The sequence below is a fragment of the Anomalospiza imberbis genome, chromosome 9 (assembly GCF_031753505.1).
Source record: "Anomalospiza imberbis isolate Cuckoo-Finch-1a 21T00152 chromosome 9, ASM3175350v1, whole genome shotgun sequence".
NCBI lineage: Eukaryota > Metazoa > Chordata > Aves > Passeriformes > Viduidae > Anomalospiza > Anomalospiza imberbis.
The window spans coordinates 3286219-3301237 of NC_089689.1; the positions used below are offsets into that span (position 1 = coordinate 3286219).

The window sequence follows — 15019 nt, forward strand, 5'->3', positions numbered from 1 at the left end:
GGTCACCCTGCCACACACGGGAGCATCCCGCAGGACGGGGACACCTCACTGCTGGCAGTGCTGCAGAGCCTAAAGCCTGGCTTAAGTACAAGGCCGGTGTGAGCCGAGGTAGCTGCAGGCAGCAAATGCCAGGCAGGTCACAGCATGTCACTTTTGGGGCATGCAGCTGCCCGAAAACAGGTCAGGGACAATCGGTACCTCTGCTTTCCTGCCAGCCTGGGAAAGGTCTGGCTGGCCTCCTTGGCTGTGAATGCAGGAATGGGAAAAAGGATGAGGTGTCCCCCCTGGCTGCACCTGAGAAGAGAGTGCAGGGCCACGAGAGCCAGCCCAGGTGCCTGCAGGCAGCTCTCAGCACCCCACTGCCTCGGAGGGAAGAGAGGAGGGAGGGAGAGTGGGAAAACTGGGATAGAGGGAGAGGGCATCCACCTCAAAGCCGGTCCTTTGGTGTGCAAAGTGCTCAAACGCCGCCTCAGAGCAACGGGGAGAAACTGGGAGAGCTCAGCTCCAGTAAATGATGCTCCTCAGCCCTGCCCAGGCAGTTTACCTCCCTCCCCTTTTTCCCCTCTGCCTCGCGTGAGTGCTTGGGAAATAAACGATGACTATTTGCCTGCAGCTCTAAGCCCTTCCCTCCCCCTCTCCCCAGGCTCCATCACCAATAAATCACCCCGCTGGGAGAGAGGGCCAGAGGAAACCAGAGGCACAAAACCTCGAACAGAGCCTTTTTTTTCCCCCCTGCTCTCCCAAGCAGCTCTGCATTTCATTAGGCAGCCAGGCCAGCCCTCGCCCAGCTGGGGAGAAGGAGGGAGGGGAGGGGGGCCCCTCAGGGTTTGCATGTCGGGAGCAGAAATCACAACCAGAAGACCGAGAGAAGGGAGTTGTTTGTGTTTGTCGCTCATCCCGGTGCTCGCCTGGCCCTGACCCTGCCTCCAGGAACCCGTGCTGGCCTGGAATAACTCTCTTCTGTTGGGTTTCCTCCTTGCCAAGGCAGCTCTGGGCACCTTCCAGCCAGCTTCTCCCCACTCCAGCCATCCCCTCACGGTGCCAACCCCTCTCTGCCCCGCTCCAGCCTCTCAAAGGATCCTCCTTGGAAGAAGCCCTGGAGTTTTCCATGAGTCTTAGCCCTGCCAGGAAGCTCCACTGCCTTCCCCCTCCCCCTGGGCTGGACCACCCTGCCCAGGAAAACACGGAGCCTCTCCCTGCTCCCCTCCAAGAGCCCCCCATCCCGCTGGGGACCGGGGAGGGGGGTCCCCCCACCCACCCTAAATATACATTGGCAGAGCATCACTGGCAAGCACAGTACATTGGAGACAGATGCAAGCCCCGCAGCAGCACGGGAGATCCGGGCGTGCCTCTCCTCAGCCTTTGGAACTATCCTCGAAGCACGCAGCACTGTGCCACAGTACATCCCCACCCCTCCTTCCCCCCAAAAAAACCCTGTCCTGGGGTTTAGCCTTTGGCAAAGCTTCCTGCCAGAACTGCTCTGGTGTCCCCGGGCTGCCCAGGCAGGAAGAGACCCCAGGAGGTGCAGCCCCCAGGGATGCTCCAGTACCCCCAGGCAGGGAGAGACCCCAGGAGGTGCGGCCCCCAGGGATGCTCCAGTACCCCCAGGCAGGGAGAGACCCCAGGAGGTGCGGCCCCCAGGGATGCTCCAGTACCCCCAGGCAGGGAGAGACCCCAGGAGGTGCAGCCCCCAGGGATGATCCAGTCCATCTGGGCAGGGAGAAACCCCAGGAGGTGCGGCCCCCAGGGATGCTCCAGTACCCCCAGGCAGGGAGAGACCCCAGGAGGTGCAGCCCCCAGGGATGATCCAGTATCCCCGGAGAGAGAGAGACCCCAGGAGGTGCAGCCCCCAGGGATGCTCCAGTACCCCCAGGCAGGGAGAGACCCCAGGAGGTGCAGCCCCCAGGGATGATCCAGTATCCCCGGAGAGAGAGAGACCCCAGGAGGTGCAGCCCCCAGGGATGCTCCAGTATCCCCGGAGAGAGAGAGACCCCAGGAGGTGCAGCCCCCAGGGATGATCCAGTCCATCTGGGCAGGGAGAAACCCCAGGAGGTGCAGCCCCCAGGGATGATCCAGTACCCCCAGGCAGGGAGAAACCCCAGAAGGTGCAGCCCCCAGGGATGCTCTGGTACCCTCGGGCTCCCCGCGGCTCCCCAGGCAGGGAGAGGCCCCAGCAGGCACAGCCCCGCTCCTGGCCTGCCTCCCGCCCCCCTCCCAGCAGCCTGCCGGATTCCTGAGCGCTGACACAGGATGCTGCAGCAGTGAGTGTGCAGGGCCTTCCTCCTCTTCCCATGCCCCAGGAGAGGAGGGATGGCCGGGTTGCATCAGGCCAGGAAGGAGCGAGAGCAGCCGGAGTGAAACGCGGAGCTCTCGCGAACCCCCGGCTGCCCATCGGCTCCCAGCCCCGAGGGTTTCCCCCAGCCCCGAGGGTTTCCAACGGCCCCTGCAGGCACCTGGCCCGGGCCAGACACCTTTAAAGGCCGGGATGATTCACACCTTTGACACTCCCTTATTGGCGAGAGCCGGTTTTAAGTCATTCCCTCTCCCCAGAAGGTATCCCTGAGGAGAGGCGCAGCTCACCCGCCCGGAGCTGCAGCCAGGAATTGCTCCTGGATGATTACAGCAGGAGAAAAGTGAAAGGCTGCTGCCTGCCCTCCTTCCCAAGCATCACTCTGGCAGCCCAGCTGCCACGCTCTCTCTGCCAGCATCTATCCCACCCTCCGGCTGTGCTGAAGGATTTTCCCAGCACTTCTCCTCTCCCACGGGACCTGACCCGAACTGGGGGAAGGGCAGCAGCCGAGGCCAGCGCTTCCAGCAGCTCGTTACTATTCTAGGAAGGGTAGGATCCTGCCATCTTCCCATTAAGTCATCTCCTCCTCGACCCGGTGAGGCAGTTTCCATAGGAGTCACCCTCTGTCCCAAGTGATGGAAGTTTTTATTTTTATCTGGCTTATTTATGCACTTCTCTTCACTCCTTCATCATTGGCCTGGGCAGTGAGTTTGGGTCATTAGCCTCAGCCTGAGCTCATTCCCTGTCCTTGCTCCTCTGTCCTCTCCATCAGCCTCATCTCTGTAGCTCTGTGAGCAGAAGGAAAAGTCCAGGGGTACAAGCAGCACAACAGAACAGATGAGTTAAGGTAAACAAACCCAGCTTAGGTAAAAGGGATCATAGGAATTGGGGGAAAAAAAAAAAAGGCACTGGGTGAGTAAAAACTAAAATTAAACAGAGCAGAAAAAATTGATTCCAAAAGTAATACAGTGCTATTATTAGGGATCTTTTCAATTTGAGGCTGGCTTGGTCCAGACCCCTCAGCAGAGCTCACCAGCAGCTATCACATCTCTGTTTTTTTGTTTTTTTTTTTTTTTTTTCTGTCCCACTCAGCCACAGCAGCCAGAGGCTCCCTGGGGACACACACGCGTCCCAGGGAGCAAACCCCACACGTAAAAACCCAGCCACGGGATCAAACGAGGCGTGTGTCAGCACAGCAGATGGAGCTGGGCCGGGTCTTTCCGGGACACAGCTCCGTGGCCACGAGCCGGGTAGAGAACTCGCTCACCTCAGGTAGCTCCACGGGAGGTCACGCGAGCCCGAGGAGCTGCGTGGGCATCTGTGGGCAGTCTCTGCCCTGTTGGCAGAGGCCAGCAGCAATTAAGGTGTTGCACAACTCTCCTCTGGAAGACAGAGTAGATACAAGCGCTGCTGGGTGCTCTGTGCCAGAGGGAGGTTGGGTCTTGTCTGTGTAAGGACACCAGGGCCACACAAACCAGCAGGACCAGGGGATCTTCCAGGGGTTGGATGCCCAGAAAATTTCTGGAAATGCCAAGATCAGGAATGCCCCCATTCCATTTTGGGATTTGGAAGCTGGGCAAAATCATTCACTTCCACGGAGATGCTGCTGGTGGACAAGGAGCAGGACTAAAAGCTGATCTCCTCGGCCTGGGGAAGGAAACTCTGTTTCCATCCTCCAGCCCAGCTTCTGACCCTAAGAGCAGGAGAGCTGGGGGGGGATAGTACTGTGTAGCCATCCTCCTTCTCCTCCTATTCTCCTCTCACTGGAGAGAGCCTCCTCATCTCCCTCGAGACAGGAGTGAGAGTGTGGGGTTCTCCTGGAGAGCACCTGTACAAGGGAAGCAGGGAGAGCACCTTCCCATCACCTCCCAAAGGTCAGTGAGTGAAATGTCTCATCACACCCCATTTCCTTGTGTCACCTACCAGACTGAAATTGTGTCATCATTAGGTGCAATTACCTAGAAAATTAAGATGGTAGGACTTTTGCTTTTACTGAAGAATAAGGAGCTATTAAATTGTACACCAAGTGGTAGAGCTGCCTCAAAGCCACCCCAGACCAGGCAGTTTCTCCTAATCTCTCCCATCCCCCAGCTTTGGGATGACCCAGCCCAACACCTCCAGTTTCTCACAGGTCCAAGGTGTTAAAAACCTCACGCTGGTCACTTCTCATGCCCATCCCCAAAACAGGTTCCCAAGGCTCAGCCAGATATCCCAGGCTGTATTTCACAGCACACAAACATCTTTGACTTGCCAGAAATGCAATTCCCAGTTGAAAAGTTCATTAATTAGGAGCAGAGAAGCCTCCAGTGAATCTTCCAGCAAGAAGCAGGGAAAAAAAAAATTCCCCCACAATTCAGTCTAATTACAACGCCTTGGGGCACTCCACTCGCTGTGAAGCCGAGGCCAAACTTTTCTCCCCACCCCTAACAGCAGGAACTTTAACCCAGTTATAGTTTTACTGATAATGAAAGAGAAGGGAAAAAAACCCTCCTGATATTTATCATTTGAACTATTCTGCAAGTAACAGCAAAGAAGAGGCACAGAAACACTTCTTGCAGAGCAGTAGCTGTGTTCTAGTGGGTAAAAGCCACTCACACAGTCCCAGTGCAGATCCCCGAGCAGGCAATGCTGGAAGCCAGCGCTCAGCCCAGCTGTGCCACAGGCCTGGCCAGACTGCACCCAGCTGCTCCTCAGGGATTTAGCAACCGCTTTCCACCCACAGACAGTGACTCTGCATTAGGTACTTTCAGAGCAAGACCTCAAATGCCACGGCAGCTCTGGCCCCGAGAAGAAGCTGTAGCCAGAAGAGCAGTGGGAGCACCTGGGAGAGCCTGGGAAGGACTCCAGGCACCCTGACCTAAGTTCCCTTTCTTCCCCAGCTCCCAGAAGAGCTGGACTCCAAGCCTCTGGCGAGGCTGGGTGGATCCAGCCACAGACATGCAGAACCACACCCCGGCTGCTGCCTGCCCTCCTCCCCCTCGAGCCAGTGGGGCACAAACAGGAACTAGGCTCATACACTGGAAAATATTTAATACGTGTTGTACACGTAGAAATTACATTTTATACAAAACATGATACATCACTGAAGGAGAACACTGTACAAAATTCCCTACGGGAGCCCCAAGCCTTTATACAACAAAGACCGGGAGTTACCAAGCCTAACAAACAGGCTCAAGGACTTTCCGTCAGAGCGTCTGTAAACTTCGTTCCTCTCAATAAGCATTTTAAAAAGCACCATGTAATAGTTCTGACCTAAACCTTTCCAAAATAGAGACTTTATTTAATAAATTTAATACTTTCCAAGCTTAAAATATCACCCGCCAGGGGCGCCCCCGGGGTCGGCGGCAGTCGAGGAGCCTCCCCCGGGCGCCGGGGAGGGCGGCGGCTCTGCCGGGAAGGGGAATTCCGGGAGGGCAGGGCCGGGGGCGCTCCCAGGGCGGGTGCCGGCAGCCGGGACCCGGCGGGGATCGGGGAAGTGCTGCCGCTGCTGCCCCGCGGTCCCTCCCGTGCGGCGGCGCAGGGCGCCGGGTCTGGCCGGCGCCGGAGCCCCGCGGCGCTCGGTGGGTGTCACCTCCGGGCCCCCCGGCCCGCGGCGGGGAGCCAGTCTCTGCGGCCGGGACATCAGAAGGCCACGATGGCCGTGCTCCAGGGGTTGAGGGTCCGCAGCACCGGCTCGTCGCAGCAGATCTGTCCCGGCTCGGCCGCCGCCTCGGCGGGCGCCGTGCCCGCCGCCGCTTCGCCGCCGTCCAGAGGCGGTCGCCGCCGGCCCTTGGGCTCCTTGCTGAGCAGTCCCGAGAAGCTGGAGCCGAAGATGCTGATGAGGCTGGCCACGTTGCCCGTCTCCATGTCCTCCTGCTCGCCCGGTGGCGAGGGCGGCGGTGGCGGCGGCAGCAGCGGCGGCGGCTCCTCCTCCTCGCGGCGGGGCTTCTTCACCGGGGAGCCCGCCTGGCCGCGCTCGCCGGCGCTCCGCTTGCGGGGGCAGTGCGGCGGCGGGGGGGCCCCGGCGCAGCCCCCGCGGTTCTCGCCGCAGCAACAGCGCCGCGGCCGGGGGCCCTGGCAGTCCCTCCCCGCCTCGTCCTGCGGGGGCGGCGGCGGCGGCTCCTCGGCCGCCCAGGCGGCGGTGCGGGGCGGCGGCTCCTCCTCGGGGTGCGCGGCGGCCGCGGGGGGCGGCTCGGGCGGGCAGCCCGGCTCGCTCAGGTAGACCTGTCGGGCGCTGCGCAGCACCAGCGACACCAGGAGGTTCTTGTGCAGCTTCAGGCCGCCGCGCTGGCCCCGCGCGCTGTAGATCTTGCCTAGCGAGATGCTGACGATGCGGTGCGCCTCCAGCTTGAACTCCATGGGAAAAGCAGGTGGGCGATGGGGAAAGAAGAGGAAAAAAAAAAAAAAAAAAAAAACAAAAAACCAAACAGTCGAAACTCCGGGCCGAGCGGGGATCCGTGCCTCACCCCAGCTCCGCACGCCGTCCCTTCGCGCCGCAGACTGAGCGAGCCCACGCGCCCGCCCGCCTTTTATACCGCCCCCGCCTCGGCCAATCAGGGCTCGCCGCCGGCCGCTCCAACCGCCGGCTGGCCCCCGCGCGCGCGCTCCGGCCAATGGCGGCGCAGGGCAGCGCGTTCGAAAGCTCGCCCCGCGGAGAGGGCTCTTAAAGCGGCAACGCCAGCGCGCCGGCGGGGTGGGGCCCACCGCGGCACCCCCGGCTCGCTGCACCCGGGAATTTCGGCCAAAGCGATGGAAACGTTCCTTGGGGAGAAAAAACAAACAAACAAACAAACAACAAACCGAACAAAACAAATCAAACCCAGCGCAGCCTCCGTTTTGTCAGGTTGGGAATGTTTCCCGCAATTTCAGCCCCTTGTCGGGGGTGTTGTGCTAGAGAAGGAGCTGCTGGTGGTGATGGCTGGAGGGCGAAGCGCGTCTGTGAGGATTTCAGGGAAAACCTGCCCTGATGTGGAGCAGAAAGCCGTGCTTGCCCAGCTGCCAGGCGGAATTCTGCTCCAGGGGCCTGGCAGTGAAGCTCCCAGAAAGCCCAGGGCAGAGAGAAGATCCACAAAAGGGTTGGGATAAGGGCTACAGGGGAGGACAAATAGGGCATGTCCAGGCGTGATGGGGACCACGGCAAACTGCAGCATCTTGTTTGGGAGCTGGAACATCACTGGGCTGCAGCTGTGAAAGCTGGTGGCAGGATCAGCAGGGTGGCCGGGGGACACAGGAGATGACACAGGCACCCCCAGACTCAGCTCCAGGCACCAGGGAGGCCTCCAAGAAAGCTTGGAGGGTGTTTCAGAGCTCGGAGTGCAGACCTTCCTCCTTCCACCAAGGACTAACCACCATTTGCAAGCAGAAAAGAAGTGAAAGGGCCTAAAATTAAGGAAGTTCAACACGCTGCCCCAGAATATCAGTTTCCACTCCCAGCTGACACAGTTTCTTCCATCCCTTTTTTCCCAGGGGAAGAATCCACAGACCCCCCCAAAGGAAAGCCACAGGCTGTCATGATGTTTTGTTGGCAGGACCTGTTACCATGTCCTGGCCTTCTAGAAGGACAAAAGGGGAGCTGGTCACAGAGGTAACAAAAAAAAAGGTGAAGATGAGGCCACACCAATGCATAGTTGACATAGAAAGAGCCTTCTCAAAAAACAAACAAACAAACAAAAAAAACCCAACAAACCCATGCTCAGGACAAATGTATGTTTTCCTCCTGGTCAAACACAGATGGAAAACCTCAAAATGCCACTCTCTGGGTGTCAGACACAACAGCATGTCAGCCTGGCTGTTGACATCTCAAAATGCCCGGCCCTCCTCCACCAAACCTGCCGTGCTCCATCTGAAGTGACCGGACCAGGGCACGCTGCTCAGCCACACGGCCAACACGGCCCAGCCCAGCTTCTCCCACGGACAAAAAGTCCCACAGGCAGAAGGTCCCAGCTTAGCCCACAGCAGGGAGGGCCTGTCCTGGCCGCAGGGAGCAGGGCTGTCCCCTCCACACCCGGCGTGGGAGGCCGGAGGGACGCGAGCTCCAGTGGTGGGAACCCAGGCTTTCCTGACCTGCCAAACCTGCTCCCCGCACCTCGGAGGGCCAGCAACACCCTGTCCTAAGCCCTCGGGTCAGCCTAACCAGCCAGGGCAGGTCTGGGCTTGCATGCCTGGGACTGCAGTCACGGCTCTTCACCCACCACCAGTGTCCCCTTGGTGGCACAGGGCTGGCTGTGCCCCTGGACGATGCATGGCCAGCTCTGGGACTGCTGTTTGCCAGATCTGGGCACTTGCATCTTCAGCAGACCGTCAGAAAGTCAGATTTGGTACATCTCTCAGCTAGGCATATCCCAGCTCAGGGACAAAAAGCAGCAGTGCAAAGTCATCACAGCAGCTGGGAAAAGCCCCAGGCAGGTGGAGGAGGCAGAGCGTGGGAGCTCTGTGGGGTGAAGATGCCTGGATCCGAGCAGACTGACCTGTTCTGCCGCTCACACCTCACCCTGATGGCATGAGGCACCACTTCTCTGCAGTCACTGCCTTTTGGCCGCTACCCTGCCTGGGAACAGGCGGGCCAGCAGCCCCTCCCGGCTCCGGCCAGGGATTAGCGGGATGGGGATGGGGACTGAGTGATCCCTCATCCCTCTTAGTGCTCACACAGAGCACCAGCAGGGAGGAGCAGAGGTGCAGAACGTCGGGTACCCAGCACCACGGTGAGTTTCACCCACCGACACCATGGCTGGTGTCAGGCACAGCCGTCAGCACGGTATTCCTAGGGCACCAAAGCCCTGCCTCGACATCTGCCTGCTCTCCGTGCCCTTTGCAGGGACGGAGTGACGGCTTTTCCTTTTCCACAACATCTCATCTCAGAATCATGGTCCAGGACATTTGCCAAAGCAAAGGCGCACGCACGCTGTATTAATATGTATATCATTATCTAAAGCGGGTTGCTCCACAGACACATTTAATTCTCATCCCTGGGAATGACCCAAAGACTAGGCTGGCTTTAGCTCGTGTGTCAAAGCGATCTTTTTCATTTGTTTTCTAGCAGGAACTACCTTGAATGGCAATTATCCTCGGGGGGACCCACGGCAGAGGCAGGCGGGAGAGGCGGAGCAGCAGCGCGGGCAGAGGCAGCGCCGGCAGCCGGTTGAAGGCGGGCAGTATTTTGGTGGCAGCCCTGCCGCTCCCTCCCAGGCTGATGTCATGCTTTAGTAACTTTGAGGCCGAGTCACATGGCAGCTTCTGAGGTCAGCGCCTGGGGTGGCTTTGTCTGCCTTCCTTGTGCCTGCCCTGCGGCTCCTGCCCGCGCCCGGAGCGGCCCCGCTGGCGGTGCCCCCGCTGGGGCTGCCCTCCGAGCACGGCAACCTCCTGCTAGCCACGGCTCGGCATCCCCGGGGCTCCCACAGCTGGGCACAGCTGGATGCACCCCCCCGTCCCTCCATCTGCCCGCGGAAGGGACATCGCCGCCAGCCCTGCGGGTCAGGGGGGTACAGGAGAAGGAGGCGGAGGGAAAGGGTGTGACCGGCCGCTCTAATCTCCTCATGTGATCCAGCGGGGTTGCAAGGGGTTTGACGAACAATTAACAATCCTCCGGCTCAGCTGCTGTTTCCCGAAATAGCTCTGGCAGCAGGAGCAGGAGGAGGAGGAGGAGGAGGAGGAAGGGGGCGGCTGGGCTGGCTGGCAGACAAAGGTGGCCTCTCTGCCAGCAGAGCTGCGGCCGGCACGGTGGCGAGGAGGCAGTCCCGGTGGCCCACCTGGAAAGGAAAACAATGCGACATAAAAGCAGCTCGAGGGAGGGAGGAAGCAGCTTGTGGTACGACTAATAATTGCAGAGGGCTGCGCACACACCAGCGGCTTTTTTGGAGGCGTTTCAATTCAGAGCAGAGGAGGTCGGCGCCGGGATGCTCGCTGGGGATTCGTGCGGTCGCATCTTGGCCGGGAGCGGCTGGGGATGCTGGGGCAGCCCCAGCTCCGGCAGCACCGAGGCTCTGCCGGCCCCCCGAGCCTGGCTGAGCCCCGTCCCGGCCATCTGGCTCCCAGCACGGCCCCCCGCGGAATGAGGATGTGGTTAGCGAGATCCTGTTCCGACAGCGGCGCCTGACCCCTTCCTCAGCCCCCCGCCGGCTCCTCGCTGTCACCAAATGTGCGGCCCGGGCCCCAGGGGGAAGCCAGATGCAGTAAAGAGGTGGAAAACCCTCCAGCTAGGATGGACAGTGAAATTAGGGTCTCCTCGAAGCGCATGCTGAAGTCATCCATCACCGGCTGTCCCAGTGCCACTGCCGTGCATCGATGCCTCTCTCTTCTGTTCGGACCAGGATTCATGAGTTAGACCCTTCCTGAGAGGAGGATGGGAGCAAATCCATCAAAAGCCCCTCACCAGCAGCGGTGCTGAGGCAAAAGCCTTCGCACCAACAGCTGCCTGGAGCAAAAACAGAACTTCAGGACAGCCAAAGCCCCAGGGAGATCCAGGCACGTCCCCCAGTGATCGCTGATGTAAACTAAATAGGACAGGGAAGAACATTTCCAAATGGGAATCTATCCAATCTATCCACAGCTTGAGTTCATTTCTGGATGGGAATAAACATCTAAATTGCAAGGCACCCATGCGGGGCTCAGGAGGAAGAGGAGGAAGGTTGTCTGGGGTTGGGTTTTTCCCCAGAAAAATCAGTGATTCACGTGGATGCGGTCTGGACCTGCCACAATCGGATATTGGTAACTAATCCCCCAGGGTTCCCAACTGCTCTGCTTTATCCTTGCTTGGAGATAAGGTCAGAAGAGCTGGGAAACATCCCAAAACACAGCCCAGAGAGCCAAACACTAATCGCTGATGAATGAAAGCCAAACACAAGTGAAACAAATACAAACAAATCAATACAAACCTAAAGCCAGAGGAGAGGAAGCAGCTCCCTCGGCTTCTGAGAGCGCTGAGACACCCGCCCCAAAACCACCGTGAGGTGTGAGCCTGCAGCACAGCCATGTACTAGAAAGCAAAGGGGTTTTACAGGGTTAAAACCCCCTTCCCATGGCAGAGATCATAGTGCTACTATCCCAGGCAGGCAGGACTCTCTCCTACACATTTTTTTTTTAATTTTCACCAGTGATCTGGGATTCCCCCTGCACAAATGATTTAAAATTTCCCTTCCCTCCTTCTGAGCCGCTGGTTTGGGATTTCCCTCTGCTCCCCTGGAGAACAGTGACCTGTCCCTCTGCCCATCAGATATCCTGCTGCTCCTCCAGCAGCCTCTCCAAACACAATGAAGGGGGGAAAAAAAATCCCACTCCCAGCTATCAGCTTCTTCAGGCAGCCGTTTCCCTTGGAAAAAAATGTGACCCCCTCATCTTTCAGTGGGTTATGGTACTGGTTTGGGTTTCCTGGGGAAAAAATGCATTTATTTGTCTGGGATTTCCTATCAGACAACCCTTCTATTGTAGTCCACCTTCCTGTATGTTTTCTGCCCTTTCTGATATGCCTGCAATGGGTCCTGTGCCACTTCCAAAGGCTGCCTTGTGTCCAGGGCATAAAGAAACAGGCCAGCCCTGGGATGCAAAGCCCATGTTTTTCACTGGAGTGATTTGCTCCTCAGCAAACTCTGAGCTAAAGCAGGCAGCAGCCTCGGTGACTGGGGCTAAACATCTCCAATTAATCACAGGAATTCCGCAGCCCGGCAATCCGCTGGGTGTTTGTCTGCCCAAAGGAGGCTCTGCCTAATTATTTTTTCCCCCTCTCCCTGTATCTCAATGTCACCTTCCTCGTAGCCATGGGGCAAATGACAGCCACGTTCCCAGAGTGCAGATGTGTCCTCAGTGCCAACCCAACCGCTTAGGTGGGTTGGGGAGGTGGCACAGGGATGCTCCCAAGCCTGCTCTGCTTCCCGCTTCCTTCCAGGTCCCCCAGGGGGACCGGGGACCTTGGGACCTGCCAGAAAATCACACCACAGAATAGCAGCCACCGCTGAGAGCAGCAAGGGCAGAACAGATTGTCTGCAAGGGCAGAGCAGATCCTCTCTGTGTCAAATCCCTCCTCCCACCAAGGGAAACTGCAAAATGAAACATCTGTGCCTGGCAGCAGGCGTTGACTGCCTCAGCTCCTGCTGATCTCTGCCCCTTCCCTCTTGAAAGGTCCTTCCTTGGAGCACCTTGTCCTTCTCATGGTTTGTGGGGAGCCCGGAGCCCACAGAGATCATCCATGGACACAGGGATTACGAGGAAGTTGTTAGGGTTTGAAGGCTGCCTGGGAAAAGTTCCTTCCAATTTCACCCATAACAAGGACCCTGGCCGTCCAGCACCTCGCTGCTTCTGCAACTGAACTATCTCTTTTTGGATCCATGTAAGATCTCAGCATCCCTGGCATCCCACGGCAGGCAATGCCAGGGATTCATCCTGCAGAAAGCGATGCTGCCTTTCCTCAATTTCATTTCCCCGTTTCATTCACCAGAACACTGAATATTAAACTCCAGACCAGTGTTTAGTATCATCATCCCTGCCTTAATCCTCTTAAAACCACCACTGACAATTTTCAACTATCACTAAAAACGAAAACGAGGAGGAAAACCACCAAAGCATCTGAAAGCCTTTAAGGCTTCTTCGTTTTAGCTGTAAAACCTTTTCAGGGGTGGGGAAGGGAAAGTCCCCTCTACTTTTATAAATCCAAATTCAAACTGATCCAGCTTTTCCCTGAGAAGCAAAGGCACTTCTTCCACACCAAATGCACATTCTTTGCACCAAGCTAGGATGGGATCACACACCCCCTGTGCATGTACACACATGCCACAAAGATTTTCCTGATAAAAGTTCCAGGGAGCCCAGCTCTTCCCTGCAGACAGCTGGGATTCTGATGAGTTGGCACTTTTCACGGTGCAGAAATGTTTCATCAGATCTTTCCTGACCAGTTCTGCAGCTGTGTGCTCTGCACCCAGCTCTCCTCTCCCAGCAGGAATTGCTTAGCCCAGCAAGCTGAAGAGCTCCAAAAAACTCCTCGCTGCCTCCAAGCACCAAATCAGAGCTTCCTATATGGAATAGCAAAAAACAGCCCCATTCTAAAAGATACAAACCACAGCATGGTTGGAGTGGCTTTCAGGTGAAAATCTAAATTATTTACTACATCACATAAGTTAATTTATGGCATAAAAGACCAGGCTGCCTCTTTTATCCCTTGAAAGTTTGCAACTTCCCTAGATTTTGGTAAAAATCCTTATTTTCAGCCCTCAACAGCTCTGTGAAGCTTTACACTTTTTTGCAAATGGACTCAACGATCTTAGGTATTTTCCAACCCAATTCTGTGATTCTGTTACAAAAAAGAAATATTTTCAAACAAATGAATAAAGCGTTTGCTTAATTTATTGAAGGATTTCTGAAAGTCCTGGCTAGTAATTCTAGGAGGCTACAGGACATTTTCCCTTTTCCATTCCCAGTGCAGCGAAGGTTTTGGGCACAGCTGGGAGTCACAGGAGGATCGTGAGGTTTTGTGGAAGCACAAGGTCTCTGTGGGACAGGGACAGACAAACTGGACTGGCGACTCCTTGGAACTCTGTTTGTTCCTGGAGGGAACCTCCCATGCTAAGCACACCTTTGGCAGGGACGCCCCAAATCCTGCCGGCGTGGGAAAGTCATCCCGAATTCAGCAAGGAAGGGCCGGCAAATGCCAGCCCTAAAGCTGCCACCTGTTGCACCACGGCTGGTGTGGGGCTGGCCGGAGCAGGAGGTGGATTTCTCAGCCCAAGAACTGCAGGAACCGGTTCAACGTGAGCCACAGCCTTCTCACCCCAGGGTGAGCGTGAGGAAAGCTGCTGGCATTGCAAAAGCTGGGTCTCCCGTTCCCATGCTGAGGAGGCACCTCTGCAAATGGGGTTTGTGCCCGTTCCCGGCCTTTGCTCAGGATGCTGGGCCACTGCCACCTTCGGGAAGTGCAGGCCAGGATGTGCTCTTTGCTTAAAATTTGGGGGATTCCTCCTGGCCAAGCCTCTGCAAAATCAACCCACGTGGAAGTAAGGCTGTGTGTATATGGATGGGGACACCTCCCAGAGCTCTGCAGGCATCATCCCCTTCCTGCCAGCCGCTGCAAGCCCAGGGCTACCTGTGCTCAGCTCCTAAAGAGCCCAGAGATTTGAGAGAAGTGGGAATGAGGGATCCTCACCAGGGGATGGACAGCGTCCAAGCGACACAGGGCTGTTCTCACCCCGCACAAGGCAGGAGGAAGGAAGCAGTGCCTGTGCCTCTGCAGGGCAGGAAGGGCAGCGGGAGCCAAGCAGACTGCCTGTCGCTCCCTCCTGCTTCCTCCCTCGCTGCCTGGGAACACAGCCTGCCTGAGCCGCTCCTGCCGGGCACCCCGTGCCAGGCACACAGCCCCACAGCGCCAAGGCTTTGCTCCATGAAACTGGGTGAAGGAGGCCGGCTGGCTGGTTTGTGTGAGGTTTTAAAGACTGCAAGTCCTGTGAGAGGGAAGGAGTTCAGTCTCCTGGGTTTGGCATAAAGCACAAAATTTCTTCCCAACAGAAGAGCTTGACGTGAACAACACCGCTGCTAACTGCAGGTGTGTGAGGAGCTGGTGCTCCAACGCCTCACCTCACTTCCTCTCTGCACTGAGAAGGCTGCTTTTAGTCCTCCAAAATAAAAAATTCATCCGCATAAGCCAGGGAATGGGACACACACATCCTTCTGCACGGTCTTGCTGGTGGCACAGTGGTGCGAAGGACTGTGGGCCCCTGCGGGAAGGCACTGCATGGGAAGATGTAACCACCTCTGTCGTTATAGGGCTGCTGA

General features: G+C 57.4%; 1 protein-coding gene across 1 annotated transcript; it reads right to left on the reverse strand.

Annotated features, from left to right (window-relative positions):
- Nucleotides 1-5303: 5303 nt before the first annotated feature.
- Nucleotides 5304-6715, reverse strand: IER5 (immediate early response 5). The gene has a single exon (XM_068199369.1). The coding sequence runs from the start codon at nt 6626-6628 to the stop codon at nt 5912-5914; it is 717 nt and encodes a 238-aa protein (XP_068055470.1). The 5' UTR covers nt 6629-6715; the 3' UTR covers nt 5304-5911.
- Between the last annotated feature and the right edge of the window lie 8304 nt (nt 6716-15019).

Coding starts and splice junctions, on each gene's coding strand:
- IER5 (XM_068199369.1), bottom strand. CDS start 6,628: ATGGAGTTCAAGCTGGAGGCGCACCGCATCGTCAGCATCTCGCTAGGC.